The sequence below is a fragment of the Macrotis lagotis genome, chromosome 2, assembly GCF_037893015.1.
Source record: "Macrotis lagotis isolate mMagLag1 chromosome 2, bilby.v1.9.chrom.fasta, whole genome shotgun sequence".
Lineage (NCBI taxonomy): Eukaryota > Metazoa > Chordata > Mammalia > Peramelemorphia > Peramelidae > Macrotis > Macrotis lagotis.
The window spans coordinates 219720338-219741994 of record NC_133659.1 but is presented as its reverse complement, the minus strand read 5'-3'; the positions used below and the strand labels follow the sequence as shown (position 1 = coordinate 219741994).

Here is a 21657-nt window from a genome sequence, read left to right as displayed (position 1 = left end):
CAAGCTTATTATGTCTGGACAATAATTAGGTGGGTCTGAGAAAGAGAATGAGTGAAGAAACAGGATCAAAGGAGCTTCTGAGCTGAGAATTGTTCAATCCAAAGTATCCTGAAGTTATTGTCAAATTCCCTTGTACCTGACTTCTGGGTAAATACACTTTAAATATGGTGTGTGAATTTCACTGTGGACTTGTCACCTGTTTTTCTGGTGAAAGCATATTTGAATAAATATTTATGCCATTTTAAGACTTGTGTTGAAAATAATTCTCTAAATATGGCTTAGAGATGGAGGTAAGGGACAATTTACAATAATGACATGCTGTTTTGGTATTGTTGTAATTGTATTTTATTTTTCAGAATCCCACTTCATTCTTTCTCCCCATAAAAAGAGATGGCAGAAGGGATCTCTAGTGCTTCTATATTCTTTAGCTTTACAGAAGACCTCAAATTCAGTTGCCCTTCCAATAAAACCAGAACCTTTTTGCTTCTAGTGAAGTGTTCACACTTTTGGCTTCCAGTTTCCTGGTGTAGGCATGATACAACAGCTGCTCACAATCATCACAGACAAATATTTACAAAACGCCTACTAAATGTAGAGCAGAGCAATAAGTTGGCTATATTAGTATATCTCTGGCATTTTATGCTGGGAAGAACTACAATGAGGGCCTTAGGTGTTAAGTGGTAGAATTAGAATTTTGTTTAACGAATACAGAAAAACTTCCTAACAACTGGAATTGTCTAAAAATAGAATGCACTGCTTTAGGAAGCAGTAAATTTCCTTTCACTGGAGATTTTCAAATGGAAGCTGGGTTGACTGCTTGTTGCTCAGCACACAGAAAATTTCCTTCCCTGAAGTAGATCTTGTCAAAGAAGGAAAATCACCTTTGCAAAAATACCCTGCTAGTAGTTCAGGTAGTAGGAGTCAATCTTTCTCAGTTAACTGCCCTACTTTGAACTGGGCTTTGGAAGTGGGTTTGACAGACAATAAAACAAACTAGAGAAATAACTGCCAAACCCATCTTTAAATTCTTAGATAAGGAACATGGATTCTTCAGCAAAGAGATAAGGCTGACCAATGGCCTTATGCACCCTTTCCTGCTTTTCTGATTTGAACAGTCTGATATTTTCCCCCTTTTGGTATAGTTGTAGTGTTAGCCCATTTTTATGCCCTGAAAAGTGGCTGGGATCAGTCTGACCAATTCAATCATCTGGAAGAGAAAATAATAGAAAGTAACACGATCTGAAAATGGACCTGGAAAGATCATTCCATTCAGCCTCTGCCTTCATGGCCAACCATGGACGTGACAGGATTGTCTGGTCTTTCCTTTGAACACCTGAATTTTTCCTCAATTTGCGCCAATCTTTTGCATAGACTCCAACCTCCAAGAGGCCTCCCTCAAAACTGCTGAAGGAGCTGTTAGGTTCTGTTTCCTAATTACTAACCAAACTCTATGGAGGGCATTTACTGGGAGAGTGCTGACCAGTTAAAATCTGATAACCAAATAGGACCCATTACAAAGATTCTTAGAATGGTAATGCCGAGGAGACCTTGGAAATAATAACTGGGAAGAAACTGAGATGAAAGTTTAGTTATCTTGCCCAAGATTTACTCAGGTAGTTAGGAGCAGAGCCAGGAGCAGAACTCAGTATTTAGGCCAGGTCATAGCATGCTAGTATTCCCTCATAGGATATCTTTCTGTAAATGATGTCTCTAAAGTAATAAGCCATTCCACTGATAACACAGTTACTCTTGTTACTTCAGAGTGATACTTTGTATTTAGAGATAGTTAAGCAAGCCTGTCTGTAGCGTGAAGTCTGAGTAAGGGAAAGGAATTCCCAGGCTGCAAATTGAATTAATAACTTGACTCCTTAATAGCTGTATTAATGTAGAGCTGCTACATGCACTGTTGTGAAAATTCTCAAGCTTGAATGGAGGGTGATGGATTAAATACTTATTCTATATGACCGGATTCAAGTGAAGACAAAGTAAATATGGGCTAGATTAAAAATTTTTTGAGCCACAGTAAAGGCAGCACACCCAAGTCAAGGATTCTGAATGACAAGGTCAAATTCCTTTGATACCTTAGGAAAGGAAATGGCACCATATCCACGATGGTAGATATAGGTGGTTCTGAACTTGCCACAGAGGCCTGGCCCTTCAATGGACTGAGCTAGACCTTAGAGCCTATTTGATTTAACCTATTCATTTTTGAGGGAGAAACTAGGTCCAGATAAAACACTTACCCAGGGTGACAAATCCCACCTAAATCTTCTCAACCTAATTCCAGTAGTTTTATATTTCTTTTGTTGTTTTCCACAGCAACAGTGTGGTGTTAGCCCATTTTTATTTAATCAAGTGGAGTGGGAAACTGAGTATGAGCCAAGCTATGGTTGTACCATACCACCACCTGCACTGGTGAGATAGCTACTGAGATCAGACTCATGGAGCTATATAAAGCAAAGAACACTGGGTTCTGTCCTCATACCTCTTTCTTAGGGAAGCAAGGAAGTAATATTTGGTATATGGATAAATGTTCAATAATTTTCATTTATTTTATAATTATTAAAGAGTATATTTCTATTATCTTGAGATTCTGAGTATTTCCCACCATCTTAACCATAGGTGAGACTCTTTCATTTAACTTGACTTTTGGCTAAGTTGAGAAGTCATGCTATGGCTTAAGAAAACATATAGAGATGATGTATTCCTTCAAGGGTCTCTGACATTTTTCTTTCTACTGATTCCTGATAAGGATCTCAAGGTTCCTCCCTCCTTTTAGGAATGTTTTTTACTTTTTCCAAATTTTTTTTCTTTAATAAGTTGACTTCTAGACTTAGAAATATCCAAGGATGCTATATAGGAAGGAAGTTACAGACAGCTACATAGCATAGTAGATAGCATGCTGGACTTGAAGGCAGGATCTGGATTCAACTCCTACTATAAATACTTATTGACTGTGTGACCCTGGATTAAGTCACTTAAGCTCTCAGCCTTTCATCTGTAAAATGGAATACCTCAGTATTTTAAAGATCAAATGAAATAATATATGGAAAACACTTTAAAAACTGGAAACTACCCTGGGTTGTTGTTATTGTGCAGTGATATAAACGTTAGCTGTTTACTATTCTTGTTATTCTCCAAATAATGTTGGACTAAATGAGCTTTTTAAATATAAGCTTCACAAATATAAAATTCTAATAATCATCTGAATGTGGAATACATGACTAGAAGACAATGGGAATATTTTAAAGTATTTTAAAAACCCACAAAGCAAAAAAAAAGCATTCGCTTTACTATTATATGAAAATAGAATTTAATGGGGTCTATTTCTTGTTTTTTATTTTATTTTTTATTTTTGTAAGGCTAAGTGAATTGTCCAAGGTCACACAACTAGTTAATTATTAAGGGTCTGAGGCTGGATTTGAACTCAGGTTCCCCTGACTCCAGGGCCGGTGAGTCAATCTATTTCCTGTTAAATGGTCTAGTGACTGCCAATCTCAATATAAACATAACTTGCTAGGTTAAACTCACTCAGAGTTGTCTTATCCTTGTGACTGGATTTCTAGCTTAATCACCTTTGCTTTAGGAGAATAAGGAAAATTAAGTTTCAAGTGCCCTCTTGTGGGAGAAAGTATACATCATTATACATGATGGTTCATTTAAGTTTCAGATGATCTCACAAAATTTACAGTTTGTAATGGGGATAAGTGTGATTCTGAAACTAAATTGGAAAATTGGTTAAAAACAGTCTTGAAAAAACTGCAAAGGCTGAATCTGGAACTCCATGTTTAAACTTCAGCTGAAAATTGGTGAAGAAACCTAGAATACACCCAGTAGAGCACACAGAGAGGCATAGGCAAAATTAATGAATGAATGAGTGAATAAAGAAAAAAAGTTTGTTATATAGTACATAAAGAGCTGGTCTCAGAGTTAGGGGAGGGCCTGGTTTCAATGTGTTAGGTAAGTGAGCAGGTGTCATCTGGTAGAGGGTAATTCCTTGCATAAGGAGCTCTCCACACCAATGAAATCCCAAATCTAGTTGAAGAGGGAAGAAACCAAAAACCAGTAACTACTAAATCCTGTACTATAAAACAGTACAAGGGATGAAAAGCACAAAGTTCAAAGGGCTCTCGTGATATGTCTTACTACTAATTTTGACTTCAGGGTGGGCTGGTGGCAAAATGGAAAGAGTCAATTTGATAACTACACACAACAGGGAGCTCTGAATATCTCATTTGGTAGCCAAGAGTTTAAAGACAAAGCTGCAAGACAAGAATGTGAAGCAGAGGAAGGAGGTTGAGCAACTTAAGTAAACAGCAATGGAGGGAAGGGAATGGGAAAAAAAAGTCACCATAAACCATAAGAAATGTCAATAGTAGGCCTGATGGATTGAAATTGGATGGGATGCAGAAAAAAGTTACTAGAAAAACTCAAAAGAACATTTAGATTTCGTGGATCCTTAGGGGGCTTTACCTGACAAAATGTTGATAAAGCACAAATAAAATGGAGTCAGGTTCTTCTTGCAGAAATTCCCTTCTGGGATACTGAAAGCAGTCTTACTTGTTTAGCCTACCTCCTTTGTTTGGTTAGGCAAACTGGAAACTTGGGAAGCTCATTCCAAATTTAAGGCAAGGATAGAGGAAGACCAGAATCCAGTAACCTTAAAAACCTGTGGCTCATACCTGTTTGCTGTGAGAAAGTGAGGACACTGCTAGAGGATTCCTGGTATAATCCAGGGTCATTCAACTTGTTTGATTCTGCGCCAAATCTAGGGATATTATAGTGGAGTTCAGAGACTTGGGCAAGAGTCTATGAGGACAAATGAAGAATCTCACACAGGTAGTGGCACACTTTAACACCACTCCTCAAACTCGTGGGCCACCCCTTAAAAAGCACTGCTGTGGCTCAAAGAAACTTGCTAGCAGAATCATTTTGCTAGCATCTTCCAGTTGCTTCAGCACATGAATGAAAAGGGTATAATTTGGAAAGGAAGCACTGAAAAGAGAGTAAGAATCTGGGCTTTTTGCTCTCCCTAGGCATACTACTTCAGCCACATGAACAAGAAAGAACACTGACAAATGACCCACAGTAGCAGAAACCCTATGTGTCCCACACCCCTAAAAGAGGAAAAATGAAGGGGAAGCTATTTCCAAAAACAAGAGCAAATTAAAATCAAGTGGACTTTAAAACACTGGTTTGGTTAGCAAAGCACTAATACGGTGTAAAAGTCATTACCTCTGCCCATTCTGGGGCTTCTGAGCTTGTTTTCATGACTATAAAGTGGGAGAGAAGAATACTTACTACCTTCTTCACTAGGTTGCTGACCAGAGAAATTTATGTTCTTTGGGAACAAGGCCAGAGCGAGGGGCTCTGAGAAAACGGTAAGACAAACACAAGGTCTTATACTTCTCAAATATGAATAGTTTATTGTTTTTCAAATTCAAGTGTGGGTTGATCGGAACTCTGACCTGACTCTGGTATTCTCAAAGCTATCTGTGACAACAGGGAGGGAAGGAATCGGGTTTCCAGCACAACAAATTGATTGTTCAATCTCTTTCTTCCACCCACATGCTGCCATTGATTTTGAGTCAAAACAGCTCAAGTAGAGATGGTGAAGTTTAAAGTCACAATAACAGTCTGACCTAGATGAACTTTACTTATATATTGACAAGTTCTGACTTCCTACTTTAAATATGAAATTTATCAACTAGGAATCAGTTTTGTATAAACAGCAGTTCAGCTTTAAGAACCCTTGTATTAAAAGAGCTGAACCACTGGGAAGTTGATCACAGAGAAATGAAGTTCAACAGGGTGTTGAAGCACTAACTTACCAGCAAGCAGAATGATTATTTCAGTAGCTTGCCAATTATATTTTTAATCTTTCAGGGAGTCTCCCTAGCTAAATGCAAGCCAGAATGACTCCTCCCAAAAAGGAATACTCCAGGCACTTTGTTACCTTCCAAGAATCAAAATAAGCCACTAGAGACTGGGTGGATCATTTCATTCCTCTGCTGTTTGACTTGCAAAATAGCATAGTACAGAAAGTGACAGTAATTACTTTAAATCACTGAAACTGGCAATTCAAAAGTGTTTAGTACTATGAAGATCTTTAGAAATTTCACACCTTCACACCATTCAAGTTGACTGGCAAAAAAAATAGACCAAAACAAAGATAATGTTAAATTTATATGCAACCTAGTAAATGTGTTGCCAGATGGGGACTTCAGGACATTCTCTTTCAGAAAATATAGCGATAAGAACACTGTGTGCCTAAATCAAGTCCAAAGGGTTCAATCCTATCAAGGCTATCTCCCAATCAGCATGCAGGGATAGTCAGTAGTAGTTCAAAGAATATAGATTAATCCAAATTCTCATTTTCAAAATAATAAGAACCAGTTTTGAAAAATCGTTTTCGTGCTTTCATGGTTATTCTACACAGTGAACTGCTCTTGAGCAGGTGAAATAAAGACGACATGAAAGGGGAGAGGGAGAAATGTAGAAGTCATTATGAATTTATTATTTACACAATTGTTAAAGTACACAAATACAGTGGTAATACAAATGAGCTGTTCAGAGATATTTGTTACCAATACACAGGTTGATACAGACATTTCCTAACTATTTTTCCTGCAGGTAATGGTGGGGAGTTAAATATCATGGAAGGGCAAGACGGTCCACAACCAAACACAATTCTAGAAATCTCCATCTGAAACCACTTTTCAAATATACTCTGTCAATTTTAGGTCCTGGATACAGGGAGGAAGAAAGGCTGCCTTTGATACGTCTTTCTGGCATTATATCAGAAACAACAGATATTTACAAAGAAAGCACACTTTAGTGTAGGACTGTAGCCGATAATGACATGCCTGAAGTATTAAAAATCTAACTCATTAAGACATTCAGTCACACACACACACACACACACACACACACACACACACACACACACACACATCCCTCCACTAATCAACATTTTGAATCTTCCTAGTGCACTCCCAAAACTCAGGTCCCCCAACCCGTCAAGTAAAACACTCACCAAAAGTTCATAAAAGCAACCAGATTAGGGCTTTGAAAAAAATCAATTATTAGGATTAAATGAAACTACTACTGGCGATGAAAATGAAAGCGACTGGCCGAACATTGCAACATCAATTTAAAAAAGTAGGTGTCTTCATGAACAAATGTTTCAGTTCTGGGAAACTGGGGGGTTCAGGGAGAGGGAGACTATAGGATAGACAACCTATAGGATAAAGGGTGGGAGAAAGGAGTGGGTATAGCTTAGCTTCCAAACAGGACAGACTCTCCAATGGGCTGATTAGAAAGAAATATAAAAATACCTATGTATATATATTTATATATATATATTGCACCTTGATTCCCAAGACAGAAAAAGCTCACATCTACTTTGCTTGAGTAAAGATTTGGTATCACTACGGTTCGGTGTTTCTGTGAGTGCTGCAGGATTAACAATAAGAAACATCATTTTATGAAAAGCTACCAAGAGCAGAAGTCCCCGAAAGCCTCCAGAGGAAAAAGATGCTGTGTATGGAGGCCATTTACGTTCTAGTAGATTTTGCATCAACCCTGCATTTCTTTGTTTCTCTTCGGGTCACACATGCAACTCAGGGCTATAAAAAAATCTTGCCCCATAAATGCATGACCATAGCCTATTGGCATGTTAAAATTTCAAACACAGGTTGTAAGCATCTATTTCTTGGCACTTCTGGGGATTCCCCTTCATCTGTTCAGCCCATGCTGGGTAAACCTTTTGACATCAAATGGTGGCAGACCAGTTACTTTCTTTTGAGCACAGTTACTACAAACGAAGTGCCAATCTGTATTGGTAGCATTTATAGTCCACTTTAAATTTTCCCCATTTCAAAGGCATTTAGGCAACCAACATCATTGAAAAAAAAAATCACATACTACCCCAAAGTCTCAATTACAATCTTCTCACAAGGAAACCAGAAACATACTCAGTTTTTAAACTAAGAACTCCCAACTGTTCAATCTGGGTCTCAAGAGTCTTGGCTTCAATATTCTTCAGACTTCTTATTTCCCTTCCCATGCGCCTTTGGAAAGAGTAGTGTCTTGCATTGTTTCAAAGTAGCCCCACACCCTTCAAGCAGCAGTCTTAGCTCTTTGGACTGCACTGAAGACTGGCAAGAAATTCAAAACTATTTTGTGTTGTGGGAACACCTCAGTTTTACACAGGGAAGAATGAACAAGACAGCCATAAAGCAAGTTAATGAAACTGCAAAGCCACACATATATATTACTCATATATATGTGTACATATATATATGTATATAAAACTCTGATGAGAAAATCCCCTCCAAAGTGGATTGTACAAAGACAACAAAAAAAAAACCACAAAAAAATTTGATCATTTTAATTCACATACACTCCCTGCCTGAAACTCCAAGCCAGTGTCTTTGATGCAGGATTCTTTAAAGTCAACATCTTTAAGTCAGACCAGAAAAAAAACAAAACAAAACAAAAAAAGGACAAAAACGCAACAATAAAAAGACAGAATTCTTTACATAGATTTAAGCCAATAATTTTTAGCAAAATGATACAAAACTGTCTTAAACCAAGTAAAAGATTTATAGTTACAGTAGAATAATAACAAGGGGTAGCATAAGTTTACCACCAGTGGAGGGAAAAATGAAAAGACTCTCAAATGGGAGTTTGATTCTCTTTGTAAATTGTCTCTCTCTCTTACACTCTGGTTTTTCTTCCCAGCCCCGTTATAACTGAGTTCTTTGTGAGGGGGCATCAGGTTTCAGCCCCGGCGATGGCAGCACTTGGAGTTTGTTCAGTTTAGGGTTTTTTTTTGTTTCCCCCATGAGCATCGCTGGGTAAAAAGGCCTGGAGAGCTCCTGGTGTTAACGTTTTCTGTTCTAGATCGGGGGACGTTTCACTAGTAAAGCCATTGGTAGGTAACATAGTAGATCAGCCATGCATTGTCTGCCCCTCCACAGCAAAAAGGAGATTTCTCATCGGTGCACGACAGACTGAAGACCACTGGAAGTCACCCGACCGGGAATCTGTCGGAGCCAAAGCACAGGAGAATGTCAGCGTGTAGCCAGAGAAATGCAGGACCAGTCGTGTAGGTGCAAAATACCAAGGTGGTAAAGCCCCGGGAAGATCAGGAGCTTTAGATTCACAAATGCCAACCAGCACCCACTCTAGGTCGCCTCCTCCCACAGCTTGCTGGAAGGGAAATTGCAGACGGAAAGCACCTCTGCCACCAGGAAAATGTGCTCAGCAGAACAAGTGACAGAAATCAGGGAAAGAAGAAGGGGCATGCAAGCAAGGAAAATCAGGTTATGACTTAGCTGAGTTGTTGAAATTGATCTGATGAAAATTCAAGAAAACTAGAGATAAACCTATCCCAAATCCCTCCCTCTTAACAAGTGTCTCGCCTTTTTTGGAAATGGCTACACAAGCCCAGTTTGAATATTAAGACACTACCCTTTGGAAGAAGATGTGAGAAGTAGCTCCCATTAAGATATTTCCAGGACTATAAAGTTAAACTGCAGGTGTCACACAGCAGTGGCTAGACCTGACCAAAGTTGCAAGGAAATGCAGAGTATTGAATTGCCAATGAGAAGTAAGCAGGAGCTTCCAGCCATGCACCGACTGCAGCAAGGGAAAGGGGGTGTGGGAAGAGTAAAGAGCAGGTGGCTACGGCTAGATGGGTTAATACAGACGGTAGCTGTATGGATGAGAAGGCTGGCAAAGTGACTGAGTTTGAAAAGAAAAGCAACATGAGAGCACAAAAAAGAAATGAAGAGCAGAAAAGATGACGGAAGAAGCTAGGAGGCGCAGAGACCATTATGGGTCTTTCAATTCAGCAAGAACTAAAAATTTTAACCCCAACCTTAAGCATGGAACTCCTGAGCTAAACACTGTAAATCAAAGAACAGCCTAGCTCCATCTGCTTCCAAACAGACAGGTAGATTGATGCCGTCATGCCTGTTTAAGACTAGGTTCCCAAGGACCAGGTTCCAACTGTGGTGATACAGGATGCTTGAATTCCTGCTTCAAACAGGGCAGGCAACAAACAGAACAGGATTTGAAAGTCTTTGGCAGGGAGAATCAGATTGGGGGAGACTAAAATGGGGAAAAATTTATTAAGAAAGCCCTTAGCTTTGATGAGATAATATGAAGGCAGGTCTTTGTCAAAAGTACAACTGGATTCCATTTCATGGATATATTCAGATCCACATCTCAACACAGAGATCACTCTCTCCCATGCAAAGTAACCAGATGCTTTGAAATCCACATCATATACCCTCAATCTAATTCCAATACCTGTCATGCAAGCCCAGCCTCACCTGGAGGCTCCCAAAGGTGGGAAGGATAGGGGAAGGGTGGTCAGTTCCCATTCCAGCCCCTGAGTCTTTCTGGCTAATGAGACGGGACTGAACATCAACACACTCACCCAGTGCTGCCTTCCAACGGGTAGACGAGCAGCTACTTGCCGTGATGTTCGAAAGGAATGCTATTCTGAGTTGGGGGGAAAAGACAGCTGTTGGTAAGAGTCCTGCTGGCCAAACACAGCATCATGAGGTCACTGTCCCACCTGACTTTCTAAGTACAGCCCCTATTTCCAAAGAGATCTTCATTTTTCCTAACCTCAAAACCAGATCCATAACATACACATGCAGAATTCTTTTTAACCAGCTCTACAAGAGCTTGCTACCTGTTGTATAAATTTTTTTTTTAATAATGGGGAGAGGGGAATCCCAGGTGATGGTATGCATTTTTCGTGTGCTGCCTACCAAGCCTTAGTCAGACTTCTGACCTAAGAGAATGTGTACTGCCCCCACCATTCCCTCCCCTACCAATACTGCTTAAGTCTTCCAGGTCCAAATTAGGGAAGCTAGTCATTCTCTTCTTAAAGCTAATCCAAAAGAAGGCAGACAAGAGAACAGATCCCATATGAATTTCCTCTACTCAGTTGTTTCCAAATCCTGGGTGTATTTAAATTCATCCTTAAACACTAAGTTGAGAGGGTTGGACAATGATTGAAGAAGAGTAAGTCAAAATGGATTAAATTTCTGTACTTCAGCAAATTCCCAGGTCAAGCTGTTGGATCCTTTGGATGCAAACATTTTGGTATCTTGACTAACAAAACTTTTACTGCCCCTGAAGGGATAATCACCTTAAGTCACAGTCTAGAGAAAACAGTTCCAAGAGTTTGGCAAGGAAGTCCACTTATAAACAGGGAAACCTTTCAAATTAATTCCAGCAAAGAGAAGCTGGGTTACTGTCAAATTCTTGGTAGCATAGAAAAGAAGGCCAGTTCTGAGGCATAACTGGTGACACTCAGCAGCAATCCAAAGGGTTGGAATCCCAGGGCCTGGGCATCTATCTTCTGAGCAGGAGGGCTTTATTTCTGATGAACAGCAGGAAAAGTAAGCTAATTTCAGAAAGAAGACAATTTTTCTAAAATGGTAGTATTTTTCTTTTCCTTCAGATGTAGTGGTCACAAGTTAATAATGATTGAGTTAGAAGTTGACTGCTATCCACTTGTAGAATAAAGGGCTTAAACCAGATTTGGGGGGGAGGGGTCAGGGGAAGGAATAACCAGAATTTCAGAGTCACTAGAATTTAAAACCTTGAGTCCATCCATGTAACCTCATAGAAAAGGTGTCATTCAGAGATGCTCTGTGGAAGGGTGAAAGAGGAAGAAGCTGAGCTCCAGGAGTTAAATAGGCTACATTACCCATCCTCACTCCCATTTTATCCTCTTAAGTGATTTCTTAAAGCAGTATACAACTTTCTTTAGTGACAAGCAACCAGTTATAAAGACTTCCAAAATGGTAAACTATGTTACTGAGATGTAGCCCATCTGTCTTCTTCCTATTCTGAAAAAATATATTTCTTTCAGACTAAATTATATATTAGATCTTTGAGAAATAAACAAGATTTGAGTATTAAGAGGCGGAGGGTGCTTACATCACTGCTAGTTTATACATTGCGAAATCTCCAAACTCGAATATACTAAGATAATGCTTTAATAAATTCAAAATACACCTGGATGCTGTAAGAACTGTATAGATGATGAGATAGAAGATGGTTCTAGGCATTAGGAAAATTGGTTAGGGAAGACATTTTCCTCTTGGAAACAGGCTGTTTTTTGAGAACACAAGATAAAAAGAATGGATAACCAGAAGAAAACCAGAGAAAAACAAGATTCAACAGTAGATTCTCCTGCTGTCTTTTGGTCTGACTGGGTCTTTGCATTATTTTTTTTTTTTTATGTTTTTGCAAGGCAAATGGGGTTAAGTGGCTTGCCCAAGGCCACACAGCTAGGTAATTATTAAGTGTCTGAGACCGGATTTGAACCCAGGTACTCCTGACTCCAGGGCTGGTGCTTTATCCACTGCACCACCTAGCCACCCGGGTCTTTGTATTATTATAAGCCTGCTTGGCTTATATTCTTTACAAATATCATAGTTATTTATTTTATGGTTTTTGTCAGACCTGGAAACTAGACATATCCATATCTGTATGTTAATCCTGTTTTGACTTTTATAGGGATTGGCAAAAACACACAATTCAGTCTTTAATTTAGTTCCTAAAAATGGCAGGGAAATGAGTACTCAAGTACAAAGTTCACAAAGAACAATCTCTCCCTTATTTTGGGGGTGGGGGGGGGACTGAACCCATAGAACTTGGGGCCAGTGAGAAAAAAAATAACTGATCTAGACTACAGGTAGGAACCTTGTAGGATTTGAGGGGAAGAATATGCATGTGCTAATGATTCAAGCTTACATCTGCAGAAAAGTCTTTTTCAGAACATATACTTAGCTATACTCAGGAAGATGAAAATTTTTACAGAAGGATCTGCAGGAAGAAGAAATGTCTCCCATCTATCATCTATAGCTATTGGTACTTTCAAAAGAACATTCTCAAATGTGATTCACTTACAAATCTTGAGGCTGTCTACCTTCTTAAAGAGGGCATAGTGATACTCAGTATCAAAAATCGTTGAAGATTGTTCCCACATTCAAAGCCCTGGACTTCCAATCAGGTAAGGGGATAAGTGAAGTGAACAAGTGCTGAAAGTCATCCCATATTCAGTCCAATGAACCATTTTGGAGGAAGAAAGTGAAATAGAGGCTCTTTGCCAAAAAAAAATGTTGTGAAGTTTCCTCTATGAATATTCAGAGACTTTGGAAGAGGGGGGCACTCCTTATATGTATCATATTGACTTAGGTATGTAAAAGGTAGCAAAGAGAGATAAACTGGTCCTAATACATTTGAGAGCCAAAATACTGATTATGAATCTCTATAATTTTCTTTTAGATCAAACTTTTTAACAGTTGATTCATTTTGCTTTATTTTTTTTTTAAATAAGTATTCCAACCCTACTGGTCAAATGTTAGCTGATCAAGATGTCAGGTAATATGAAAACAACCCTACAAGTATGACATGCAATTTTTTAAATCCCCCAAAGCCAAGCTAGAACAGCACTAGGATAGTCAGGACCTAATCTGAGGCAGAAAGAAGTACTCAGGAAGAACTAATTCCCGTCCCTTTGAACTATTAACCCTAATTTCTGAGAGTTCTCCAAAAGTACCAGGGAAATACATAAATGGACTTTAATATGAATGTTAGATATATAAAATGAAAATGATCTATGGATTAGCATGTATATTACATTCCACACTGCCCCATTTCAGAAATGCTATTCATGGGGAAAAGGCATACTGGGTCACTTCTAAGTACTGGGGTTAGGGAGATAATACCTAAGTAATTATGAAACAAAATACGTTTAAAACTTAAAATTAAGTTAATTTAAGCACCATTCATAGGGCTAGTGTGCTTCAGGGCCCATAATCCTAGTAGGGAAATTGGCTATCTCATCAATATTGTTTACCATTCCCAGAAACAGTCAAACATTCTTATGTGTTACACCTTCACCAAACCAACAACCATTTTAAAAATGAGGGGAAAAAAATCAAAGAGAATTTGTAAAGAAGTTTCATCTCTAGAAATCAAAAATTTATACAACTAAAACACTGAATAAATGTAGGACATAGTCTTTGTGCCTGTGTTTTGTCACTCAACAAACTAAATTCACTAACCAAACTATAAACTTCACAATTAAGCAGAAAAGGCAAAAGGTTATCCTAATTCAGAAACTAAAAGTACTCACAATTAAAAAGAATGTCATTTCAAGAACCACCAAAAGGACCAATCTTCCAGCTAATCTTTCGAACTGAATTGTATCAAATTAAGAATTCCAGCAATGACCAGGGTAATACATTCTTTATGTAAAACTATGCAGGACATTTGCCAGTAACTAAGTTGTAAACAAACAAGGAGTCAAAAGACCAAGGACCAAAAAAGATACTGTGTGTTTTGGTCTATTCTAATTACTCAAAGGGAACCACAAACATATAGGAATTGGGTGGGGGGAACAAAAAAAGCTGTTTGGGAAAAAAATTGATAATGCATGAAAAGATCTGTCCCAGTTTGTTGAAGTTGCTATGTCACAGTATGCATCAAAGCAGAGTGAAGAGAAAGAATGAGCATGGAATAAATTGGTTAAGAAGGCTTGGAGCTGAGGATTCTTCATCACGGTTCTGCTGCTTCTACCTTGCAGCAAGTTTACATTTACTTCGGTGGACAAGTTCTCATCAGTGAAGACAGGAAATAAGATACATGAAGGAGACACAAAACTAAATTTAACCCAATTCCATAATACTGTACCAGAGAAAAGAAAGTTACATATCACCTTCTATGGAATATGTCTATCCAGTACTTGATGTGTCCAAAGGTCAAAGGGACACCAGCTCACTACACATAAACTCACACTACATGTTATTAACGTTTTTTAAAAAAAATCAATTCCTTGACTCATTGCTCTTTACTGGATTTCTCTAATCAAAAAGAATGAGGAAAACCTTTCTAGGCAGAGCCTGTAATAATGGCCTGTCATATGAATAAGTGGTACAGGCAAAGTATGTTGTTTAGAGTATGTCTATGAAAGACGGACATCCAGGGTACATGATCATAGTACTCTGTACAAGATAAACACAGAAGGGATTAAATAACAAGAGAAGAAAAGGCCCTCATATAGTTTTTTTTTGCTCATTGGCTACTTTAAGGAAAAGGGCCCTTATGGGTTCAACACCCTTTGTATTGGGGCTGAACACCTTGGAAGGAAGAAATTATAAATCTGAGACCCAGAAAGCTGGGAGGACTGCTAAAATATTCAAAAGATTTCAAAATAGGTTTTCCTCTACTCCTGTCCTTGAGGTAAAGGAACAAAACACAAACCCTCAAATCATACACTAGACATGGGCATCTAGTCAGTGCAGGGGAAGCAGCAGTCACATTTGCACATGTTACCATGCTTTATTCCCTAGCTCTCCCCCTGGGAAAGGGTGCCCAAATTCCGTACCTGTGAGGTTGACATGCGAGAGGTATCTTGTCGGCCTGTTAAATCAGACGAAGAGATATTGACTGGGGCACCACGATGCAATCTCATACTCACTTTCCGCTCTCTTTCCATTCCAGAGACAGGCCGAGGAGAGGTGTTAGCTAGGTGAAAAGTTATCAACTGAGTAAGACCAGATGGTCTCTATTTACTTATCTTAGAATCTAACTTCAAACTTCATTATTTAGCATATTTTGCTTTTTAAAAAAAGGTTCAAATTCTTTCAATGCCTTTATTATCAGGCACATGAACAACTTAGTTATACTGCTCCAAAGATCTTGCTACTTCAGAGTTTAAACTCAGGGACAAGCTTGATGTAATGAACACTGATCTATTTGTAAGATGTTGTAATGTAAATCATCTGTTTATTCAAATGATTAAAATCAGAAGACAGATTATCATGAAATTTTAATTATATTAGCACCAAATAAGTCATGAGGACTTTGTTTATACTGAACTATTTAGGAGCAAAAATCTTTCATAAAAATCATCATAGATACCCAAACCAGAAAATACCTCTCCCTTTGCATGAAAGCAAAGGGAAAGATTATGAATTTTGGGCTAGCAGGAATCTTAGGAATCTTAAGGGATTTGTTTTCAAGTTTAATTCCTAGATTTTACAGGTGAAAAAACTGAGGCTTAAAAAAGGTTGTTACTTGTGTGGCCTTGGGCAAGCCACTTAACACCCTATTGCCTTGCAAAAAAAAAAAAAAAAACCAAAACCCAAACCCTTAAAAAAAAGGTTGTTACTTGCCCATTGACACATAGCTATAAAATCTGAGGCAGAATTAGAACTCAGTTCTTTCTGACTCTAGGTCCACCAGTATATATTCTACTCTTATCACTCAGGGATCTGTGTTTAGTAGAATGTCTTGATTGGATAAAGACACATGTTCATTAAATTTGCATTTGACATAAAGCTACAAGGACAGTTTAATAAGAGGGTTAGTATTTCCAAAAAGATCTCTACAGTCAAGAGCCCTGTTTATTCAACAGGAATAAATGTAAAGTTAGTCCACTTGGGTACAAAAAGAAAAGATTAACTAAACAAATATAAACTGGGGGAAAGTGTGAAGAGATAGCAGTTTTTCTTAAAAAAAAAAAAACTTAGGATTTACTGGGTGTAGCAAATTCCAGGTGATAGCTGTGTGGTGTGGCAGGCAACCAAGCCATTATAATCCTAATCTAGAAGTAGAGTTTCTAGGATCAAGAAAGGAACCATCTTAAATTCTGTTCTCATCAAAACCTTGGGGGGGGGGGGAGGAAGAGTTTTTGAGTTCAATTCTGGGCAATACCATTTGAGGACACTGAAAAAGTGGAGTGTGTCCTTAGTAGGGCAATCAGGATGGTGAAGGACCCCAGAAAAGTGAAATATATAGTTTGCTGAAACTGGCACGTTTAACTTGGAAAAAAGATGACTTAAGGGAGGAGGGGAGGGAAGAGGTTATAATAACAGTGTTCAAATATTTGAAGTGGAGGGAGGATCAGACTTGTTCTTTCAGGCTCCACGGTGCTGAATAAGGAGCAATGAAAAAGAAGAAGCTACCTTTCCAACTTCTTTAAAATTACTTTAAAACTTATTTAAGGGCGGCTAGGTGGCGCAGTGGATAGAGCAACAGCCTTGGAGTCAGGAGTACCTGGGTTCAAATCTGACCTCAGACACTTAATAATTACCTAGCCATGTGGCCTTGGGCAAGCCACTTAACCCCATTGCCTTGAAAAATCTAAACAAAAAAAACAAACCCAACTTATTTAAAACTAGAGCTGTCCAAAAGTGGACTGGCTTTACCTCAAGGGGCTCTTTGAACAACTGGATCATCACTTTGGAAGCACGCTATAATGGACATTGTTTTTGTGTATGGGTAGAGGTTGTATGAAATGGCCCTGAGATCCCTTTCAAGTGTCAGATTTTGTGATTCTGTGAAATGCTTTTTTTTTAAAAGCTATTTTTTCCTAACAGTCATTGGTCATTTACTTGGGGGGTAATTATCAGAGATAAACAGTAGTCAATATTGAGATAAAACCCGTTCACAAAATTACATGTAAAAAATGTTATATCATGTTTATATGATCTCAGAGTAAGTTGGAGCTCTGAACTGGGAAAAGATCTCACAAATTCTAAATCTAGAGCCTGGTTCCTGAACCACCAACACCTTTGAAAAGAATTAAATTAGAAAAAAAGAACAAAAATAAATAACCAGCTAAAAAAGGCTTAGGAAAAAAACTTATGGACTCACCAGTATGTGAGGTAGGGGTGAGGGGAGTGGGAGGAGCTACATCTTGTGTTCCCCTCAGGCGACCTGATGCAGTGGAAGGGAGACCTCGAGTAGTTGGATTTCGGGAGTGTCTCAATCGCTCCTCTCGATCCCGGCGTTCCCGTTCAGCATCATCAGCTGCTCGGCTGGCACCCTGAGGAAGGTCAACATTATCAGACCTGGCTTACTGACGCTTTATCAAGATTTCCTTTACAATTATTTGGCAACCTGAGGAAAAACTTAAGTTATGATTTTTTGGGAAAGACACTTCCTGTGATCAATCAACAACATGGAAAGCTTAGGAGACTATTGTCATCACAAGGGCAGAATCCTAGTAAGCCACCAAGGGGCATCCTGGCAGTTCAGAGTAGAGAGCACTAGTAGGTTAGGGATCAGGAAGACAAGATCAAAGTCAGACACTAGCCAAGTCACTTAACCTCTCTGTCTCAATTTCCTCAATGAGACACTACTTCCTGGATGATATAGTTAAAAGCACATAGTCCACCATAGGAGGTGCTATGTTCCTTTCTCCCAAGCAACAGAAACTTTATCTCACAACTCCTAATGCATCATATAGACAAGGTCAATGCTTTCAAAATCTGTTATCTATAATTACTGACTATACAAACATCCCCTTTCTAATTCTATCTGTGTCTGAAAAATCACATAGTATCTCAGTTTATTAAGTATTTTCAAACACATTTCATTTTAGATACTCAAGCTGTAACACACAGCCAAAAAATTTTTGAATGATACAAAGAAAACAACCCAGGGAGGAAAGCATAAATGCTGAGAAACAAAATTTTGAGTAGAACAGAAGAATTAAAAACCATGTTCAAGTGCACTAGCAAGACTCCCATCCTCTTGCTTGTGCAGGCTTCTTAAGAACTAGAGTTAAACAATAGGGACCTTGCCTATGATGTCTTTTTCTCTTAGAAGGAAGGGATAGTATGAAAGAGGAATTACAAAATATTCAATGACCCTTCTATGAAAACCTCAATTACAATGACTTATACAACTTAAGCAAATAGGTAGCACTCACACAGAAAAAAATATATATATAACGCCCTGACCCCAAAACAGGGGAAAAAACATTTAGGTTTCTCCTCATATACCCTAAAAGTGAATGATAAACTTATTAACATCTTCAAATTCCATCATCCATCTTGATCTGGTCTCAGAATCACAAATTCTATAGGACAAAAAGGATACTAAAAGTCAAACGGTCCAACCTGGCCAAGAATTCTATAATATATCCTCTCCCAAAGTATTCATCCAGTTTTCCCTGAAAAGCCTAAGGGGTAAAGTGAAATATATTTTTTTCAACTTTTACCCAGGGGGTGGCTAGGTGGCACAGTGGATAGAGCACCAGCCCTGGAGTCAAGAGTACCTGAGTTCAAATTTGGCCTCAGACACTTAATAATTACCTAGCTGTATGGCCCTGGGCAAGCCACTTAACCCCACTGCCTTGCAAAAAATCCCCTAAAAACTTTTACCCAATGACTCTAATTTTGCCCAAGGTGTCAGAAACAAAGAAAAAGTTGGATTTTTCTCTTCACCACTCTTTGGATATTAGAAGACTGCTCTTATGTTTCTTTTAAGAGTCTTCTCTTTCTTCTCCATGCAATTCTCACTGGGCAAGATTGATACCTATCAACATTCTGAGACCCTGACTTCAGCTATCTCCATTTTAAGATAGGATACTGGGTAAAGAATACTTTTCTCCAGGGAGGAGAACTGAAGAATAGTCACTTCCCTGGTCTGGGACTCTCTCGGTCTTTTATAATGATGTATTTCAAATATGCTTTTGCTTTCTTGGTTGTCATATCATAATGACTTACACTGAGCGTGCAGGCCATTAAAACCTTTAAGATTTTTTTTTATTTTTATTCATATCCTTAAAGAAACATAAAGTATAAGAGATAACAGGATCAGACAATATATGATATTAGGTTTTTTTCCTAAATTAAAGGAAATAGTCCTTGAACTTTGTTCAAACTCCATGGTTCTTTATCTGGATACAGATGATATTCTCCATTGCAGACAGCTGCAAATCATCCCTGATTATTGCACTGATGAAATAAGTGTGTCCATCAAGGTTAATCATAGCCACCATGTTGCTTTTAGGGTATACAGTTTTTCTGGTTCTGCTCATTTCACTCAGCATCAGTTCATGCAAATCCCTCCAGGCTTCCCTGAATTCCTGTCCCTCCTGGTTTCTAATAGAACAAGTGTTCCATGACATACATACATATACCATAGTTTGCTAAGCCATTTCCCAATTGAAGGACATTTACTTGATTTCCAATTCTTTGCCACCACAAACGGGCTGCTATGAATATTTTTGTACAAGTGGTGATTTTACCCTTTTTCATCATCTCTTCAGGGTACAGACCCAGTAGTGGTATTGCTGGGTCAAAGGGTATGCACATTTTTGTTGCCCTTTGGGTGTAGTTCCAAATTTCTTTCCAGAAAGGTTAGATGAGTTCACAGCTCCACCAACAGTGTAATAGTGTCCCAGATTTCCCACAACCCCTTCAACGAGGATTATTATCCTTTCTGGACATATTGGCCAGTCTGAGAGGTGTGAGGTGCTACCTCAGAGAAGCTTTAATTTGCATTTCTCTAATAAGTAATGATTTAGAGCAATGTTTCATATGACTATGGACTGCTTTATCTCCTCATCTGTAAATTGCCTTTGCAAATCCTTTGACCATTTGTAAAATGGGAAATGGCTTTTTTTCATGACTCAATTCTCTGTGTATTTTAGAAATGAGTCCTTTGTCAGAAACATTATTTGTAAAGATTGTTTCCCAGTTTACTACATTTCTTTTGCTCTTGGTTGCAGTGGTTTTATCTATGCAAAAGCTTTTTAATTTAATGTACTCGAAATCATCTAGTTTGTTTTTAGTGATGTTCTCCATCTCTTCCTTAGTCATAAACTGCTCCCCTTCCCATAGGTCTGACAGGCAAACTAGTCCTTGATCTTCTAATTTGCTTATAGTATTTTTTTTATGTCTAAATCCTCTTCGAATAGGGTGTGAGATGTTGGTCTAATCTCAGTTTCTTCTGTACTAACTTCCAATTTTCCCAGAAGTTTTTATCAAAGAGAGAGAGTTTTTATCCCAACAGCTGGACTCTTTGGGTTTATCAAACAGCAGATTACTATAATCTTGTTCTGTTATTGCACCTAGTCTATTCCACTGGTCTACCACTCTATTTCTTAGCCAATACCAGACAGTTTTGATGACTGATGCTTTATAATATAATTTTAGATCGGGTAGGGCTAAGCCCCCTTCTTTTCATTAAATCCCTGGAAATTCTTGACTTTTTATTTCTCCATATAAATTTACTTGCAACTTTTTCTAACTCATTAAGTAACTTTTTGGAATTCTGATTGGTAGGGCACTAAACAAGTAGTTTAGTTTTGGTAGAATTGTCATTTTTATTATATTAGCTCTACCTATCCATGAGTAGTTGATGTTTGCCCAGTTATTTAGAAGATTTTTTTTCACATGAATATTGCATAGCTATGACTTCCCCAGGCTGTCAAGATCTTTCTGAATGCTGACTCTGTCATCCAATTTGTTATCTACCCTTTCCATCATAATGTCATCTGAAAATTAGATAAGAATAATTCTTTCATAGATCACAGATTTTAAAAAAAGGATGAGCAGACAGGGCAAAAGACAGATCCTTAATGTTCTGCAATAAAACGTTCTTCCAATCAGAGACTGTCATTAATAACTACTCTATGAGATCAGTTTTTCATCAATCTCAGATTCACCTGACTTTACTATTGCCTAGATCACATCTCTCCATCTTCACAAGTATAACAAGAACAACCGTGTCAAATGTATCTACTCTTTCTATAGCAATTTCTTCATCTTTCAGTTTAGTTACCCTGTCAGAAAAATTCTATTAGACTGGCATGACTGT

At 38.3% G+C, this 21657-nt stretch overlaps 1 protein-coding gene across 13 annotated transcripts in view; it reads right to left on the bottom strand.

Moving 5' to 3' along the window:
• CSNK1D (casein kinase 1 delta) overlaps window positions 1-21657 on the bottom strand; it is a 74639-nt gene that overhangs the window by 18263 nt on the left and 34719 nt on the right. For 11 of the 13 annotated variants that reach the window (XM_074224804.1, XM_074224805.1, XM_074224806.1 and 8 more), the window contains exons 7-8: window positions 17701-17872; window positions 15428-15567 (exon numbers count right to left, since the gene is read on the bottom strand). In XM_074224804.1, coding sequence (XP_074080905.1) covers window positions 15428-15567; window positions 17701-17872 — 312 coding nt within the window. Of the gene's footprint in view, window positions 1-6496; window positions 9051-10450; window positions 10516-15427; window positions 15568-17700; window positions 17873-21657 lie in introns of those variants that run through there. The other 2 variants (XM_074224811.1, XM_074224810.1) reach the window with 2 other exon arrangements.